Source organism: Falco biarmicus, chromosome 19 (assembly GCF_023638135.1).
Source record: "Falco biarmicus isolate bFalBia1 chromosome 19, bFalBia1.pri, whole genome shotgun sequence".
NCBI lineage: Eukaryota > Metazoa > Chordata > Aves > Falconiformes > Falconidae > Falco > Falco biarmicus.
The window spans coordinates 2750882-2769670 of record NC_079306.1 but is presented as its reverse complement, the minus strand read 5'-3'; the positions used below and the strand labels follow the sequence as shown (position 1 = coordinate 2769670).

At 44.5% G+C, this 18789-nt stretch overlaps 1 protein-coding gene and 1 non-coding gene across 5 annotated transcripts; both read right to left on the bottom strand.

Annotated features, from left to right (window-relative positions):
- Positions 1–62: 62 nt before the first annotated feature.
- On the bottom strand, positions 63–13910 carry KHDC4 (KH domain containing 4, pre-mRNA splicing factor). Of its 4 annotated transcripts, none has more exons than XM_056322526.1 (14): positions 13699–13910; positions 13336–13573; positions 10923–11051; positions 10497–10576; positions 9803–9855; positions 8741–8904; positions 8133–8344; positions 7563–7623; positions 6643–6700; positions 6174–6427; positions 5497–5652; positions 4380–4492; positions 2423–2514; positions 63–1462 (listed from the first exon to the last, which is right to left on the bottom strand). In XM_056322526.1, the coding sequence occupies exons 1-14, from the start codon at positions 13788–13790 to the stop codon at positions 1263–1265; spliced, it is 1902 nt and encodes a 633-aa protein (XP_056178501.1). In that variant the 5' UTR covers positions 13791–13910; the 3' UTR covers positions 63–1262. The 4 variants fall into 4 exon arrangements, 3 of the variants coding, with proteins under 3 accessions (XP_056178501.1, XP_056178502.1, XP_056178503.1); XM_056322527.1 differs by having other exon boundaries at positions 10923–11045; XR_008819087.1 differs by having other exon boundaries at positions 1418–1462; positions 4380–4464.
- Positions 8445–8573, bottom strand: LOC130141636 (small Cajal body-specific RNA 4). Its single transcript, XR_008819103.1, has one exon. It is a non-coding gene; the product is annotated as a small Cajal body-specific RNA 4 (non-coding RNA).
- Positions 13911–18789: the final 4879 nt, after the last annotated feature.

The following is an 18789-nucleotide window of genomic DNA, read 5'->3' as shown; positions in this document are numbered from 1 at the left end:
CAAAACCCACCCTCTGACTGCGCCGCGGTCCAACCTCACCCACAAAGAACCAGCAAGCAGCAGAATATTTATACATTTATTTATAATGAAAGTATGGTTCTAATTATTTACAACACATAGGAAAGACAATATTTGTACAAGTGAGCCAGCGAGGTCTTTCAGTGTGCAGCAACACACACCTCCCCAGTTTTGAAAACTTATTTCTCCCGTCTCAAAAGCTGACCAGCACCTCACAGCAGTCCCATGCACCACTTCTCCCTACAAAAAGAGTTCTTTCTGCAACAGCCACCCCACCAAGAAAGCCCGTGTTGCAGTTTGTGTCCGTAAACAATACAACGACTTATTCCCAGGTTCCACTTCTGCGCTTCGAGGCAAGAGCCACACTTGCACTCCGGCGCTGGTGCCACACGGACCCGGTTGCTTTTTCGTTGTTAAACCACCGTGAAACAGAAGGGGTAGAATCAAGTAAGTGAATGAGTTATGAGAAGAGGGCGAACCTCAGGTGGAGGAGTTCCGGCCAAATTGCTGAATGGGAATGAATCCAGGGGTGACTGGAGAAGATTAAGTACCAGTGCTACAGTGCCAAGTCCACCTGGGGATTAGCGGCAAGATGAACCCATCCAAAAACCTGAGCATCCCCCCGCCCTGACATCTGGCTAGAACGAGAAGTTGTGGGATTAGTAAAACCACATCTTAAAGGAAAAAAAAAAGTGCTGAGTTACAGGATGCTTAAGGTAAAAACAAATTAAGAGGTTTTAGGAAATGCAATCTTCAAGTTTTTCAGAGCTACTGTATATTCCTTTCCTTTGTTGAAAGTCCAAACATTGAAGCCGGGGCCACCGCTAGCTCAACGGGACTGCAAACACGGGCTGACAGCAGGAACACTCAAAATACGAACACCAGGTATAGAATGAAGTCAGCATGGCTGACACTTTCCATTTGTAAGTTATCCTGGAAAAATGGGAAATGCAGACCGACAGGCTTCCCTTGTTCCTCTTTACAGTACTTCCCCCACTGTATAAGGGACTAGCCCTGTCAGAATACTATTTCAAATATTTTTTTAATTGCCAAATTCACTGCAGAAATAAGGATTTAAAAAATAACGGAGCCCTTTCAAGGGGGAATACTGAACCTTTAGCTTCTGCAAATGTAAAAACAATGCATATTTTCAAAATTCATTCTGTAATATACATGCATTATTGCTAGACAGGGGGCGGGGGGGTGAAGATGGGGGAAGATGAATGAAAACTCTTCTGCAGCTTTTACGGTGCCATCCAAAATGGCATCTGTTGTTTAGCTCGCTGTTGTGAGGAAGGGTACTGGTACCCCAAACTCCATCCCTGTGAAAAAGTACTTGCGTTTTTATGGCCGCCATGCTCCTCTTCTTCATCTGATGAGTCTCCAGCATATGCCACTAATCCAAAGCCCTTTTCTGCAGTTTTCATCTTCTTAGCTTGATGATCTAGGAGGGGAAAACAAAACAATCCCCCCGGCCCCCAAGAAGGAAAAATAAAAATAAAGAGATAAAATGCCCCAAAATGAGTTAATAAAAAAAGACGTTAATTGTAAATTGTTAGTTGGACACCATTTTGAGGTCACAAGGCCAATGGTCATCCAAGGTCGAAGGCCACACGAAACAGCACCAGCAACAGCACATGTGATCCATCAGAACCATGTAAGAGAACAGAGAAAGAAGAAAGAAACACACAAAAAAAGTAAAGTTAGCAAATGGGTCTAAGCGATGACAATTTCACCGTTAAAGAGATAAATATGTAAAGAAAAGTAGAAATTTTGTTCAAAAGAAAGCTAACAGAAGAGCAACCTCTGGGACCAATACTGCAGAGAAACTAAGGTTAAACAGGCTAACGTGATGTACCTGCAGACCTGAAAGGCACTGAACTACCAGGAGAGTTAAAACGATTACACGTTTTACCAAATCGCAAACACTTGATGTATGACAGCCCTATGGAAGGATGAAATCTGACAGCACTTCTGTTGTCTGCAGATACAACTCATGTCTGTAAATACACACCTGAACCACAACTCCCACCGACACTCCTTAGTGCCTCTAGAGATAGCTGTTCACAATGTAAAGCCACATGATATCCGTGTTACAAAACAATCCTATGAGATTCTGTGCCTCAGCTGACTGACGGGTCAAAACCATCCATCTTTAGTCCTTAATTACACTCTCATTCATACAGGTATTTATTAAAGTTTTAAGAGAAGCATGTGTGCACAATCACAGCAAACGGAGGTGATTTTAGGGAAGTGCAATATGGTCTGCTTTTCACTTCAACATGTGGTATAGGGAACAGCCAAAAAAAAAAAAATCACCAATTTAAACAATTGTTAAGACCATTGCAAACTCATTTGGGAAAGGAAACTTGGCTTACACGTGTATTTTATTCATTGCACTCACCATGGTTGCCTGGTAAAGACCCCGCACCATTTCTTTCTTCAGATTCCGATTTCATCCCAGTGACAGGAAAAGCTGGCGGAGGCATCAACTGCCTATTTAAAACAACGCAAGACCTTACTTTTCTTTTTTGAAAGCAGCAAAGACTCAAAGGTAACAGCACACAAATCCACAACTCAGTCCTTGGCCTGCGGAGTTTAATTGCTGGACTAATCTAGTGGCCTTCTATGATGGAGTGACTGCATCAGTGGACAAGGGAAGAGCACTACTATCACCTACCTGGACTTCTGTAGGGCCTTCAACACGTCCCCCCAACTCCTCATCTCTAAATAGGAGAGACTGATTTGATGGATGGACTACTAGATGGGTAAGGAATTGGCCGGATAGCTGCATCCAAAGAGTTACACTCAACAGCTCAATGTCCAAGTGGAAACCAGTAACAAGTGGTATCCCTCAAAGGCCCATACTGGGACCAATACTATTTAATATCTTCATCAATGACATCGACAGCAGGATCGCATGTGCCCACAGCTAGGCTGCGGACGACACCAAGCTGAATGGTGCAGTCCACACCTCAGAGGGAAGGGATGCCACCCAGAGGGACCCCGACAGGCCTCGGGAGTGGGCCCACGCAAACCTCACTAAATTCAACAGCGCCAAGTGCAAGGTCCTACACCTGGGTCACAGCAACCCCCGGCATCAACACCAGCTGGGGGATGAAGGGACTGAGAGCAGCCCGGCGGCAAAGGACTGGTAGATACAAAACTGGACACGAGCCAGCAACACGTGCATGCAGCCCAGAAAGCCAACCATGTTCTGGGCTGCACAAAAAGCAGCATGGCCAGCAGGCTGAGGCAGGCAAGCTTCTCTCTCTGCTCTGCTCTCAAGACCCCACCTGAGGCATTGCATCCAGCTCGGGGGTTCTCAGCACAAGACATGGACCTGTTAAGAGCAGGTCCAGAGGAGGGTCACAAAAACAATCAGAAAGCTGAACACCTCTCCAATGAGAAGAGGCTGAGAGAGTTGGGGTTGCTTGGCCCAAAGAAGAGAAGGCTCTGGGGACATCTTATTACAGCCTTTCAGTACCTAAAGGGGGCTTATAAGAAAGGTGGAGAGACTTTTTACCAAGGCCTGTAGTGACAGGACAAGGGGTAATGGTTTTAAATTAAAAGAGGGCAGATTTAGTTTAGATATAAGGAAGAAATTATTTTCCACTGGCTTCCCAAACAAGTTGTGGATGCCCCATCCCTGTAAGTATTGAAGGTCAAGTTGGACAAGTCTTTGAGCAACATCCTCTAGTGGAAGGTGTCCCTCCCCATGGCAGACAGGGTGGACTAGATGATCTTTAAAGGTCCCTTGCGACCTAAACCATGCTATAGTGCTACGTAATAAAGTGCAAGCCCAGCAGTTTTGTGGCTTAATGTACTGGAGTGCATAAAGAGCAGCAGTGATGCCTGATGACTTCAAATAGCTATGCTGAATTTAGAACTACACACAACATGAAGAACATAAAAAACTTTACCAATGCCTTTGATGTATTTCATAATGACCAGAAAACAAAAAGGAACTATCAAGTAAATCTTTCTCTGAAACTTCAGGCCGCAAAATTTCATGTTTACAACTTCTTCAGATTTGTTTTAAGATTGGAATCATTTAAAGTGTAAGTAATAACCTATTTCACAAGGATATTTTGTTATCCCAAGAAGGTGGACAAAATACCAGACTCAAATTAAGAGCATACAGACTTAGGGAGGAGTGGAAATTAAGCTATTTTCATTAGGTAGCACGAAAAGGTTACCCTTGCACCCCTTCACCTTAAAAAGACACCCACCACCCCGTTCCCCCCCTCCAAAACCAAACACCTCTCCCAACCCACAAGTCACAGAAGTACCGATTCCCTCTGAAATCAGCTTTCTATCAGAACCACAAAAGACCTGAACATAATTCTTTTGTCCCTCACCTGTCCCTCTCTCTCTCCTTTCCTGAGGAACTTGCTGGCTTCGATCCGGCTCCATCGATTTCACTCTGACTGGAGAAGCCTGTACCTAAATTAGTCATATGAATGGGTCCATGCTATGAGCAGAAAAACACACGGCATTAGCAAATCTACAACTACAACATAAGCTATAGCTCCTTAATGATAATGATAGGAAACCCAACTTTTCAGAGCATACTGCCAACTAGCAGAAGAAACCACTAATCGGCATCGTTAAAATGCTTTCTCCTAAAAATACTGAGGGTAATGTAGTAAGAAACATGCCTGAGCACCAATATGGAAGGCACCTCACCACCTACTCCACCTTTTCAGTAGTTCAGGACAGTAAAGATAGCTGCTTAGTTCACAGATCAACTTATTACTTCTTCAATCAGCTCATTCTGAATAGTATATGGACCTCATGCCACATAAACTCTGCTCGAGATACTAATATTAGGTCTAGCATACAGGCAGTTCCCCCTTGTCTCTAGGCAAAGCTTTTATTAAGGGTGTCTGCCTGTGAGTTGGGGTATGTCATCAGAGAAGCATCTGCAGAAACTCCCTTTTCTCACACACAAGTCTAATAAAAATAATTTTGAGTTCTTCAAAGTCAACTGTCTATTATTTGCTATCTAAAAAAAAAAAGTCAATCTCTTAAAACTAGGTTTCTTGAAATCCTCTCAAGTGCAACCTGCAAGGAAGGTAAATGGGAAAATCTGGAAGTTATTGCCATATTTCCCTCCCACCCCTCAAAGAAGCCCACCCTAACATCCTACAAAAAAAACCAACAATCAAAACCCAAAATAATCTCCCTTTACACTAACTAGTAACACGCTATTGCCATCTCTTTGACCTGAACGCACCGCTAGTCTCCACAAAAGACTGAGGGTAAGGAAAGTAAGCTGCCAATGAGCCAAGTCACAGTTTAAGAACAGTGCATCCACTCAAAGAAACCAAAGCGTGGCCCCGATGTTTTGTAACAACTGCTGCCGTCTGTCAAAGGTCTTGCATGACTGCTGCCAAATAAACTGTGCTAACAACAGTATCTGTCCAGCCAAGTTCCATTTTGGTGAATGAAGTAAAATTGCTGATTTTATTCCACCTGATATCCCAGCAGTCCTGACTCTCTCTCATCCGGTAGTTCCTCAGTGAAGCGTCTCTTTTGACCTTGGGGATGGGGTTGGACTTGTGGCTGTGCACCAGTTGGCATGGTTGTTTTTACTGGGGCAGCAGGAAGAAAAGGACCGCTCAGTGGACTCTGGCATGCAGTTAAAAAAAAAACACAAAAAAAAATTTTATAATATGCATATAAAATATTAATTCAGTGTAGAGTTTCATACATAGGAGTAGAACACACAACTAGTTTCTCTTTGCAGGACCTAAGAGAAGCTAAAAGGAAATACACTTCAACAAGTGACCACTCCCTACAAATATCCTTTTGTGAAGAGTCGTCACAGGCTGTGATGCAGCTATGTAGGTTCAATGCATCTGAGTTACAGACAGTGATTAGTTTGAGGTGGAAGCATTCTGTAAGTAAAAATACTTGTTTAATCTTTATGTTAACAGGTGGCTATAATATGAAAAACGCAGTACGAAGCAGCCTTCCCAACAATTCAGTTGCTTAGACAGAAACATCAGCAAAGCAGTAACCACAAAAAAACCCAAACCCCATGCCTTAAAGAAGTCGTCCTCCTCTGGAACTACTTTAAGTATTTTATTGCTAGCAAAGAAACAGCTTAATAAGTTGACAACTATAGGACAAATAATCTGTGGCAGTACCTGGCCAGTGCTGGCTGGAGGCTGTACTTGAGATATCGGATACTGTGTTGGCACAGGTGGAACTCCTGTAGGTAGTGTTGTTATAACTCCAGGTGCCAATGGTACTGCGGGTGGTACTATGCCTGGTACACCATATGGTGGCTGAACTGGTTGTTGAGGAGGGGGAACAACAGGATAACCAGACTGGTACCCATTGGAAGGGTAATACGATGGCTGTGAAGGTACGCTGTTTATAGCAGCAGGCTGTGTGAAGCCTGGTGACAGAAAGGGGGGAAAAAAGGGTCATCTTCAATACAGTTAGTCACAAAAATATCTATTTTAATTACCAAATGTAAAAGAAACTGGACTCTTTTTCAACTGAAGGACTTAAATTAAAAGGCTTCCACAGGTAAATAAATTCCACAAAACTAATTTTAAGTACAGCTCTGCAGAATGCAATGCCAAAGACTTCATTATTGCTGAGGTTTACCTGCTAAGGGTACTGCAGTGGTTATCTGATTCACAAATCGGGAGTATTCAGCATGAACCTACAAAGAATCGTCAAAGATTAGACAGTAAACATCTATTTATTGTATTAATCTTTTGCAGGCAAAAGACATCTTACAGTGTTTCCTCATAAAACTAAGGAGACTTTGATTACGGAACATACTATGCACAAACCCAGCAATAATCCAAACACAAAAACTGAAAACAAAAACCCACCGACCAAAACCCCACTGAACATCCCACTAATCCTGCTGGTCTCTGTGACAGAATCATTAAGATACAGGATAATCACAGGAAACAGCGGCAAACTAATTACTTCAGTAGAGACAAAATACTCAAAGCCAAAGAATCTAAAAGCTTACATATATTTTTCAAAAGAGGCTTTGTAGCCCATGCTCAATTACCAACAATAACATAAAGACTGTCCCACAGGATTTTACTCAATTTGCATGATATCAGAAAAGCTGAGAAACTAATTTTCTATGTGTACACCTGAGACATTTTCTGAAGTTTTTTTGGTACAACAATCACTTTAGGAAAGATAAAGCAGACAGCATGGCTCTGGACAACATTTAAAGCTAAAGGAAGGGAAGCTACAGCAACCAGAAAAAAGCAGGATTCCTTTATGTTTGCATACAGTCAGACAATTCCCTGCCCCCCCACCCCAGGTCTGCTCAGGAAGCATTTGCAATTTTTTTCCCTGAAATTCCACTACTAAAGCTCCACCCTGAGAGATGTTTATTCACTGTACAAAAAAGACAGTAGTACTTAAAAGGGAAGACCTATTAGCAAGTCAGAACACATGGATAGTTTTGCCGAAAGCATAAAAAAAAAAATCATTAGCCAGGCACACGCTAAAGCTATGAGAGACTCTGAAACCTCGTATTTGTAAGAGCTACTCACAGTTTGCAATAGATTCTCACACAGCTTTTTAGCAGCTGCCAAACCTTCTGGCTTTGGGTGACTGAAAACATATACAAAAAAATACCTCATAAACAAATGTTTCTGCCAAATTTCATCAGCAACCTGCTGTCAGATCTTATCCCTTTAATGAGCGATCAGTCACCTTAACAGGACTCTAGCAGCTCTACAGCTATTTAGCACAATTGTGAACAAAAGTGGTGAGTATTTATTTTCTACATGAAAATTCAGGTTAGTCTAAATACAAGGAAAAAGCACAGAACACCGACTTGATCGGTCAATGCATTTTGTATTCTTCCCTTAAAGCTCAACATCACAAGCCAAGCCCAAGAACACAACTTTACTGTGTTCCCAATAAAAGCAATACCTTATAACCAAATAGCACTTCGTATCACATCACCATATGGCTGATATCTTTATCACTTTAGAGATCTCTACTACAATAAAAATCAGCAAAGATATTTGCAATTAAGAATTCCCCACATTGATTAAACATTAAGCTACATTCATGACTGGTCACTGGGATATTATTTCAAAAAACCCAATTCATACCTGATGTAGATGTACATGGGTTCAAAAGCTTCTCTGCCCGATGCCGGTTCTATGCAACCTGAGCCTTTCCCACGAAGAAAGACTTTGGCACCCGTTTCAATCTGAATGTGCTGCAAGTAAGAGCAACCAGGCCCCTCCACCTTCTCCTTCACATTAAATGTAGGTACAGCATGTTCCAGACCAACAAATAACTTGTCCTGAACATAATGCATCTGTAAACGTAACAGTAAAAGCTTATTATTTCACTCCAAGAATTAGGATCATTTCACTGGAAGCCAGAAATCTTACTTCTATGACACATCAGAACAGTTAAGTTGTCAGATGGCACAGTCAGCCCTTTGCTCTGCTGTAAGTAGGACTGCTCTCTCCATCCCTTTTCTTTTAGGAGGCTACTGTCATCCAAGTCTCACTCTTCAGACTCGGTCTCATTAGTCCTCCAGTTTTCCCAACATGCAAGGGTTTGGGGTTTTTTTTATTTTTTGGAGTGTTTTTTTGTTTTGTGGTTTGTTTGGTTTTTTAAATAAATGGCATACTACATGCAGACTTCATAATAGGTAAATCTTGTAATCGGTGATATTTGATGAAATTCACGTAAGTGAATTACTCACCCCTGACTGGAACGGAGGTTTTTGGCCAACTGCTGGAGACAACTGAGTAATAGGGGCTGGCTGGTGATAGACAGTAACTGTAGCTCCATTGAACGTTGGGCTAGAACCTGTGGCTGCTTTCACTACTCCATTAGTAATTATCTCTTTAATTCGGTTAACAGCTCCTAGTCGACAGAACATAAAATTCATTTATGCTTCAGCCCTTGTCAACTACGCAGATTAACCAAATCATGAAATGACTAGGCTACTTTCCCATGTTCTGTGACAGCAGATCTACAGGCAAAAAGATTGCACCTGACAGCACAGCGCAACATTAGCATTTTGGGACTGGATCACAAAGGATGGCAGCAAGCATCAGGGTTCTTTCTCCACTCTCACCCTGATAAACCTTATGCTAATATATGCAGATGGGCAGTGTCAGCCCACACATTTTAGTAAACTTTCCAGCATTTGCATTAACCCTGTATAGAATTTACATCTGCATGAAGGAGCAAACTAACATGCAAAAAATGGTTTACAGGCTGTGGAAATCAAGGTAGATACAAGTGGGCAGCTTCCAGTTTTGAGAGACAACTGGGGTAAGCTCATGGAACTGATACACAGAACAACTGAACACCCAGTTTATAGGGTTTTTTTTTCGCCAGCAGGCATAAGCAAGACAGTAGCTCTTTGTGCTTCTAATGGAAATGTAGGTATTTCACGAGAAACATCCATACTTGTACATTAAAGGGAAGGTCTCCCTGTCACACACCTATTGTAATGGGATCTCAGCATGCGATCAGTAAATAAACTCATACACAAGAGCTGCAGCTGCCTAGGAACCCTGCTCACCCCCCCTACTTTCCTCATACTCTATCTAAAGTTTCAGTTTCTTGACCAGTGCAGTACACAGCACCTTTGGTAGTTTGGAGCAGAGACCTTAAGATCAGCATTTAAATGGGGTCTCTTATCAACACCGAGATGTTTATAGCACAAATCCATACCAGTCATAACAAAGCCCTCTAGTCAAACCCCTTCATCACAAATAAGGAGAGGAAAAAGAAGAATGCTTTGTACACTTACTGTCAACCAACTCCCGTGTCTGACCCTGGACGTGAAGGTACAAAGGACGATCTCTGGAAAGGAAATGTCAAACATTTCATTAAACCTACAGAGAACATACAATAATGGATTCAATCTAATTATATTACAGTCATCTAGACACACAAAGTCTTCCATACAGATTTGAAATACTCTTCAAATAAGGAAGTGTACATATATTCCTTGAATATCATAGTGCTCATTAAGCAAAGCTTTGCACTGAAAACTAAAAAGATTCAGAAGTTATTTACATGATGATTTATTAAAGTTACATCACTGAAACCTTTAATTTGCTTATTCACATGAAAGGTTAACTAACTAGAAGCACCAAGTCTATGAAACATTAGCTCTCTTTCTCATTGGAAAGTTGCCCGCTCTCAACAAAACACACAAGAGTTCCTGTGTAGCATTCAGTTGGAAGAAATTCAGCAGTCTGATCTGTCAACTTCTGTTGTTTGGTTGGTTTTTATTTCACCCTTACAATATTAAGCAGGTAGGAAAGCAGCTATGCAGGCAGTACTATCATAATGGTAAACACATTTGAAACACTCAATAGTCAGTTTGCTCGGGTGCCCAAAGGTGACACAGCTCAAGAAAAACAAAAAAGCCCCACGACTTACCCACCCAATGAGGAAAAAAAGAAAGTAGAAACCCCCCAAAAAAAAGAAATACAAACCCAGGTCCCACTTTTGCTTTCTCTTCTGCAGTCATGAATCTCCCTCGAGTAGAGACAGCTGCTCCACTCAGTCGACTTATCTATAAACAATTTAAAAAACCCAGTGACAAGTTCACCAGTAATAAACAAAGCACACAGAACCCCCCCCCCCTCAAGTTGTTTAAGCTACATTTTTTGCATGAAAAGACCAGAAGCCATTAACAAAGTGGAAAGAGAACGAATGGTGCCTGCTAAAGGATACTACCTCACCTCATCACATGACATTTTATCGAACAATCCAATGAACTGCTAAACAAAGTGTCCTAGAGAACACCACGAGCTTTGTAAAGAGGGGAAACAATCACCAAATATAGTTTATTGCAAGCTCTTTTCACCTTACAAACAGGTACAAATGTGCTGTCAATCGGACATAGATCCTGAACATACCTCATCCTGAGTCTGTCCTCTCGTTAGCAGGTTTCTGCACGTAAGGGGGACATCATTGATTTCTACCTCTGCTACCACAAGGTCATCTTTGCTTTTACTTGTAGCCGGACCTTTTCCCAGCGCCTGCAGCTTCAAAGACAACCATTGCAAAAGACCAGTGGTTGGAAAGCAGCAACAAGTGATGTAACAAACAAACTGACCCCAGTACTCTAGAGGGGAATATCCTTTCCACTCTCCCCTTAAAGCTGTTGAACCCAAAAGCTTTACAAATATTAGCAGAAAGAACATTGTATCTACTGTTTAATAATCTACCTCTTCACAACCCTGAGCCCAAATAAAAACACTAGTTTTACCTTCAGCACATTTTAATATAATTACTGTTTCTGTTCTCTAAAGGGAACCAGTGAAGTTGCTCAAATGGAAACCAAGGCATCCTACACTTGAATTGCCATCTCTGACAGAAATCTGAGAGACTAATAAAACATTTGATTCATACTTCTCTCTACTCCCCTTACACAGACATGGAATTCAGAAATCCTGTTCAAGATCTAAACTCATCCACACTACAATTACACTACTCCCCTCCCTCCCCCCCCTTCATTTTTAAAGCAAGGGCAAAATATTTTGAGTCAGTATCTAAGTGCTAAGAAAGAAAAAGTCACAAACAGATTCAGAAGATATGGCGAAAGAGCTGGACTTACAACGAAAACCTTATAGCTTTTTCCACATACAGAGAACTAGATAATACATTCTTCTAAAAATTTCAAAATGCTTTTGGGGAAATAAACATAAGACAAGACTCTATAAAAAGAGAACCTTCCAGTAACATACAAAAGGTATCCATCCATCCACTCATGTCACATGAAGCATGGCACTTGCATGAGAGCCAGAAGGCAGCTATAGAGGGACATAGGTCTAATGCACTGTACATGCATTCTATTTCTCCATTACCTCCACACGTTAAAGGGTTAAAGGGGGGGAAGGGGGGGGAGATTACATTCAATAACCTGCAGGTTCTTTAATTTCTATTTGCTCACAATCTGAAATGCCATCAGAGTTAATTACTCTGGAAATGTTATCACTGAACATTTCCTAACAAAAGCAACATGTGCAATAGAAAAACAATCCCATTTGCAAATTAATTAATTGGTTAAGAAGTTCCCACAGCAATACAATTTGTCACAGGATGCCAGAGCTTATGAAAAAAACTATGATATCTCATTCTTCCATCTTATGGGTATCTTCAAACTTTTAGGTGTCTCAAACTGCCAGTCAGTGAACAGACTTCACGTCCATCTGGTGTGACTAAGGAGGCTTCCTGAAACCAAGCCATGGGCTCTTCAACACTAAAAACTTCACATCCTCAGACAGATGTCAAGTACTGAGGAACAGACACCATGATGCAGCAAACAATGTAAAACCACCCAGCAGAGCTGATAGCAATAATCAAAGAAAAACTTGCTACTTAAACATCATGAACTGAAAAGGCTGTAACAATCATTTTGGATACAGAAACTGCAGACAACCAATGATGGTAAACATGTGGCTGGGCACATTTGCCACTCTTTCTCATATTATCTGTGAATAAATCCAAATGAATACTCATTCTGATGCTGCCTCAAAAGGCAAACCCTTTGAACATAATGAGCAGTCCAATCAATGCTATGCATGTGAAGAAGAAAACACAATGTGCCATGAAAACATACTCTTCTTGTTAACTTTATATTTGAACAAGTTTGGAAGGAAACCTAAAACAGCTTTCTAAACTTGGCTCTAGCACAGGCTAATAACATACAGAAACGCAAGACTGTTCCTGTCACAGAAACTGGAAAACAGGCTTTAAGTTATAGTTGCTTTAGAACAGAAAGCTTCCACTGGAAGGGACCAAGGACAATCACAGTCCAACTGCATGACCACCTCAGGGCTGACCAAGGCTCAGGCCAGGGCTGACCAGAGCTGCTCAAGTTGTTTAGAACTTGGAAATCTGGCTCCTGCTGGTAACTTGTTTAAGCATGAAAATAACTTGGTCTCGTATTTTAAACTGGCTGGTTTAGACAGCAGGTTTTAAACTGGCTGTATGACTTAGAAAACACTTCAGAAAAAAACTTTAGCATCTTCCCACCGATTGCTTTGGTTAAGCTTTACAGAAGAGCAGCAGGACCGACATCAGTGCTACACCACTGTTTTCTGCTACTCTGAAAAGAAATTTTAAAAAAAGGTTTTCCGATTGTTTTTTGTTATATCCTACTTTATAAAGCAAACCTCCCCCATTTCCTGTCTCCTCGGGAGCTATTCCGACAAAAAGAGGTCGCGGGTCTCCCGAAAACTGGCGTGACACCCACCCTCACCATCCCCTCGGGGCCCGGCAGACCCACCGGCGCGGCACGGCTCCCGCCGCCCCTCCTGCCCCCACCTTGTCCGCCGTGTTGGGCGCCGGCTTCAGTTTCCCTTTGGCCATTAACATCGCGTTGATCTTCGCGGCCACGGCGGCGGCCGCATCCAGCGCTCCAGAGGGGGCTGCGGAGCTCTCGGAGCCCGTCACAGCCGAGCCGCCATCGCCGCCGCCGGGAAAGGGGCGCCCGGGCAGCGGCGCCGTACCAGGGAGAAGGAAGGCGGGGGCCGGGCCGGGCTGGTCCCACTTACTGCGGCGCCTGGAAGAGAGAGAGGCCTCAGCGCCGGCCGCAGCCCACCGCCCCGCGGGGGCTCCAGGCCCCGCCACGCCCCGCAGCCGCCGCCCCAAGGCCCTTCCCCGGGGGCGCCCGCGGCCCAGCCTCACCCGCCCGCGGCCCCAGCGTCGCGCTGCCCTCCGCCACCCGCTGACATGGCTCCGGCCCGGCTCCACCGCCTCCGCGCCAGCCGCGGCGTCATTTCCGGCCTCGAGCCCGCCTCCGAACGCCCCTTCCGGCCGTTGCCACGGGGACGGCGCGGCCCGCGGCCGCCGATCCCTCAGGCGGGGCGGGCGGGGACCGGCACCGCACTGGCCGGGAGGACCGGACGGGGCGCGGTGCCTGCCGCCGCTCTCCCAGCGGGCGGCCCGCCCTTGTGCCTCGCCGCGGGGAAGCGGCCCACGCCGGTGCCGCGGGCGGGGCGGGCCGGGGAGCGCCCGCCGTGCGGGGCTGCCGCCGAGGGCGTCACGGGCGGGCTCCGGCGGGCGGGGCGTGCGCAGGCGCGGTGGCGCGGCTCGGGCCGCGCTGCTCGTGGCGCCTGCGCGGTGCCGGCGGGGCCCGCGGGCCGGGGGAGCGGCCGCGTACGGAGCGGGCACCCCCTTCACCCGGTGCGGAGCGATGGTATTGTATGAATTCACTTTAGGATAGAATAAACCTTGTAGTTAAAATATAATGAATATAAGAAATATATTCTAATGAAACTAGCAGTTGCACAACAAAAGCTGCTATGAAATCCTCTGTACAGCCCTGTACCAAGGCTAAGAACTTATATTTACTCAAAGAATGTAGGTATAGTAATTGGGTCATGTAACCATAGTCTGAAAGAAATAATTAATGAAATAACTGATGAAAGAGGGAGTCTGTTTCTCTGACTTTCTCTGACAAGGGGCCTGTTTAGAAGTTATCTAGAGGGAGTGACTAAAAGAAACAAGCAGAAGAAACAGACGGTCGATCAGGACATAAATTAGCTCAGACCGAAAGGAACACTGCAGGCTTGCAAGACCATCACATACCAGGCAAAGGTGAAAAGAACACCACGAGGAAGACCTACAGCCTTCCTCCCAGAGACCACCGCCCACGTCCCGGAGACCCCTGCCCACAATTCCTGGAGGAATTTGCGCAGGCGCAAAAGACTGATAAGCTTATTAACATGTGAAGTGAGAGTAGGCGGGGTTAGATAATGAATATGTATATTAATCAATTGAATATTCATTGTTTTATTGTATAAATACAAGGTAGTTAGTTACTTTAGACATGCACGTTAGGCGGAAGGATCCCCCGTGCATCCAGTGCGCTGCCAATAAAGGATACTTGGTCACTTAGAAATTTTGACTTAATTCTTTAAATCAATGATTCACACAAACAAGCGTTTGCGGTTCTGTTCGGTCCCACCCCGGTGTTCCGTGGGCAGGGGGCCTGATTAGTTGGGGCCCTCTTACAGCTAGTTATGGTAGTTCATACACAGTTACAGTAATTTCTTCTTTAGTCTCATTAACCATTTGGCTCTCCTTGAGCTTGCCTTGCTGTGCTCTGGCTTGACAAATTTATGGTGCCTGTTCCTTTGCGCAAGGGCACGTTTTGGTAACTTTGTAAGGATTTAACCAATGTAATAAGTAACTAAGGGTAATTTGTTGATCAAAGGGGTTTTTAACAAAAGGAATGATCTTGCTGTAACAGATTTGAGAATGTTTTGTCTGGTGAGAAAAGAGTTAACTGTTAACCATGAGGTTGGAGATGTACCTTCTCAAGGCCAATGTTAAACCATAATCTCATTTGTCTTTGTCTAGACTTTAGTGTAAAAATAGTTTAGTTTTGTAATGTACAGCTTCTTGCTACGGGACTGAGAGCATAACTGTTTGCTTAAACCGGCCTTGAAGTTGAGAATAAAAGGGCTGTGTTACTCGTCGGAATTTGCGAGCCTGGATGGAGCTGCGACTCCCCGGCCACCCAGCGCGCTGGTTTTGCTTTCCTGCCTTAATAAATAATTAGTGAATTTATTTCCGACTCTAGTTTGTTCAAATTCAACTATAACAACCAACATCCTCTGTTTTTCAAATTACTGTTCTTCACTGTGGTTATTTACTTTTTTTTGTTTTCCCCCCCTTTTTTTTTTTTTTTTTTGTTAAAGTAAATAATGTTTACACCCCCCCAGGTCTCCTGAGACGTGCCAGGGCTGCCCCGGGGGTGTCCAGGAGGTGCGGAGAAGAGTGGCTGTGCTGCATTCTGCCTCCCTCTGTTCAGCTTCACTTCCAAAGAAAGGGCGAGCAGGAGTCCCCAGGAGCAGATCTCTTTCCGACTTTCTGAGCTGTACTGAAAGGCTTTTGGAGGTGCTTTGGGCTCGCTCTGAGTAAAACTCTTGAGTTCCTGTCACACACAGCATCCCATTTTCCTCCCTCCAGTTCCATGCTGAGTAGTGCGACCATGACAGATCTGTCACTATCTCCTGTGTGCCATGTGGATGGAATTGTAGTCTTTCCCTGAAGAATTAAAGATCAGTTTCAGATCAGCTGGAAAATGCTGTGTGGTGTGTTTGATGCTCAGCTTTGCCCGCTCACTGTCCCTGGCAGCTCTGCTGTAGTTTGCTTGCCCACAGCATGGTGAATCCTTCTCGTTCAAAAAGCAGGACAGAAACATTTCCTGGGTAAAGGGATGGTGCTTCAAGGGATACCCTAGGAGGGAAACTTCTCCAGATTTGGTTTCCCTCCAAATTATTATCCTATTCCTGAAGCAAAAGGCAGAGAAGGAGTCAGCTGGGGACCTGCCACGCCAAGAGCAGCAGCAGGAGCTGGTCCTGCCCTATGACGAGGCTGATGAATGCTGGCTCAGTAATGACTCTTCAGGTGTCACAAGGGAAGGCGACCGTTGTGGCACCAAATGCTGTGACAGGTTCCTGCGGAAGGATCATTAACCTGCATTAACTAATTGGCGATCACTTTGTTCTTTGCACTCCTAACTGAGGTTCTGGCAGTCCTTCAGGATCCACCAGTCTGATCTTCTCTCCTGGGACTGAACTGGAGGCGCATCAACTTGGCAGCCACATGAGTCCTGCAGATGACTGTTCCACAGAGCCACCAGTCCCCCTGTCACCAGGCAGGATCAGACCTTGGGAACTGGCTGTGCCAGGTGCCACCTGGGGAAGGGCCAGATCCTGGTGGCTGGCTGCAGGGCAGGGTGTCCCACCACCACCCACTCCCCACACACACGCTTCAACTACAGCTGTCAGGCTCAGGAAGCATGGCGTTCATGACCCTTCACAAAGCGCCGAGGCCTTTTGTTACTGGGCGAGCAGAAAAGCTCACACGTGTGAGACGTGTATTTTGTGGTCGGCTCCCACACCTTCAGCCTGAGTATACAGGCTTTGTTTTGTATATAAAAAATATGTATTTTATATGTTTATTTTTTCCAGAAGTGGTGCCCAGATCTCCTGAGCTGACTGAGGATCACACAGCTCCTGCTGCTTGGTGAGGAGCTTCAGGTGGAGCTGCTCTCCCTGAAGGCAGCATCTGTGGAGGCCACGTGTCCTGGCATCCTGTCATCCCACTGAGGCAGGTCCTCACCCTGGCTGGCTGATCTTTATTTATGTTTTGATACCGTAAAGTCAGTCATGGAGAAAAACTCTCTAAGACTTGATTTGAAGTTTCAGAAGGCAGGCGTTCTTTACGGCAACACTGGAAGCACAGGGGAATGTTTCCTCCAAGCGTGCTCACCAAGTTACTTGAGGGTGCACATTATATACAGCAGAGCACTTGCACACTCATAGTGCATCACATATTCATTTTCAGTCATGCACAGGATGGGTTACAAGTTTCTTGCTTCTAATGCAAACTAGCACACACCCTCAGGCAGCACTGCTGATGTTTTTACATGTTTTTCTGTGTGCTCTCCAAGCAGGGCTGGCCCTCTTGCAGGGCTATTTGAGTTGGAGGCTGCAATCTCCCACTGCTGCAATTACCTTTGTCCTACTTTCAACTAATTTTCTGTGGGATGCAACACCTTATTAGCTTGTCTCCTCTTGCGGCCAGAACTTCCTCACTTGGAGGATTCTTGCTGCATAATTTAGGTAACGGTGTTCTTATCATTATCTGTTCTTTGTTTCCCAAGGGTGACTCCCTTGATTAGAAGTCCTTTCACTCACTAGTTTTGACAACTTGAGAATCAGCCTGGCCTAAACTTTGTGCACACATTTGTTTAACGCCGGCAACCTTTTCTTAACAGAATAAGCTGACATACATGTATGCGCAGTGGTATCTATATAGCGGCATCGGTTTGGTTTGTGAGTTGGGAATGGAGGATACAAACCATCCCACTGCTGCCGAAAGCGCGGGCAGGGAGCGTGGCTGCTGTCAGTGGTTTTGTGCTGTTGCACATTTTGGTGGTAACGGCACCCAAATGGAGGCCCTGCTGGGAGCTGGCACACTGCACTTTCTAAAACTCAAGAATGAGTATTGGAGTTTTATCTCCCAATTTTTTGGTATCAGCGCAGCACGTCCTGGGACTGAGCACAGCCCTCGCACCAAACACGATGGTAAAACCAGTTCTGAAGGAAAATTGTCTTCCTGTGACACTGGAGGAATTTTACCGGTGTGCTTAACTGTAAATGTTGCAGCTAATGTATCCCTGACGTTGCCGAGCTGTACAACCCTGTGATGTGCAGTTTAGCTACTAGTAGAACGCTGCATTGGGTAGTCTAGCTAGTAAATAGGTAAGAACCAGTCTGAAACCAAGGCATGAGCCAAGAGTGCTGAAAGGGGGGCAGAAGGTCATGAAAAGGATGAGAAGAGGAAGGTGATGAAGAAGAGGGTGAAGAAAAGATGATGTCCCAAACAACCACCAGACAACACCCAACCCATTAGGTCACACATGCGCAGTAAGTGTAGATATGATAAGTAGTTCAAGGAACTGTAATGAATATGCTAATAGTTTCCCAGAACTGTCATTAATATATATAGATCAGCCATATGAAGAGAAACAGTGAACAAAGTTGGTATGCATGTTTGGTGGAACTCATCCCTCGTACATGTGGCACCGAAAATAAAGAATGCCTGCTTTCTAACACTCAAAACCGGGTATTGGAGAGCTTTGTCTCCGTTTTTTTGGTATCACTCATGCAACTGTTGGTTGAGACTGCCATCTCACTGAATTATTTTCTTTACATTCAGGCATAAATGCCATGGACATATGGCCGACACGCTGGCTTAAAA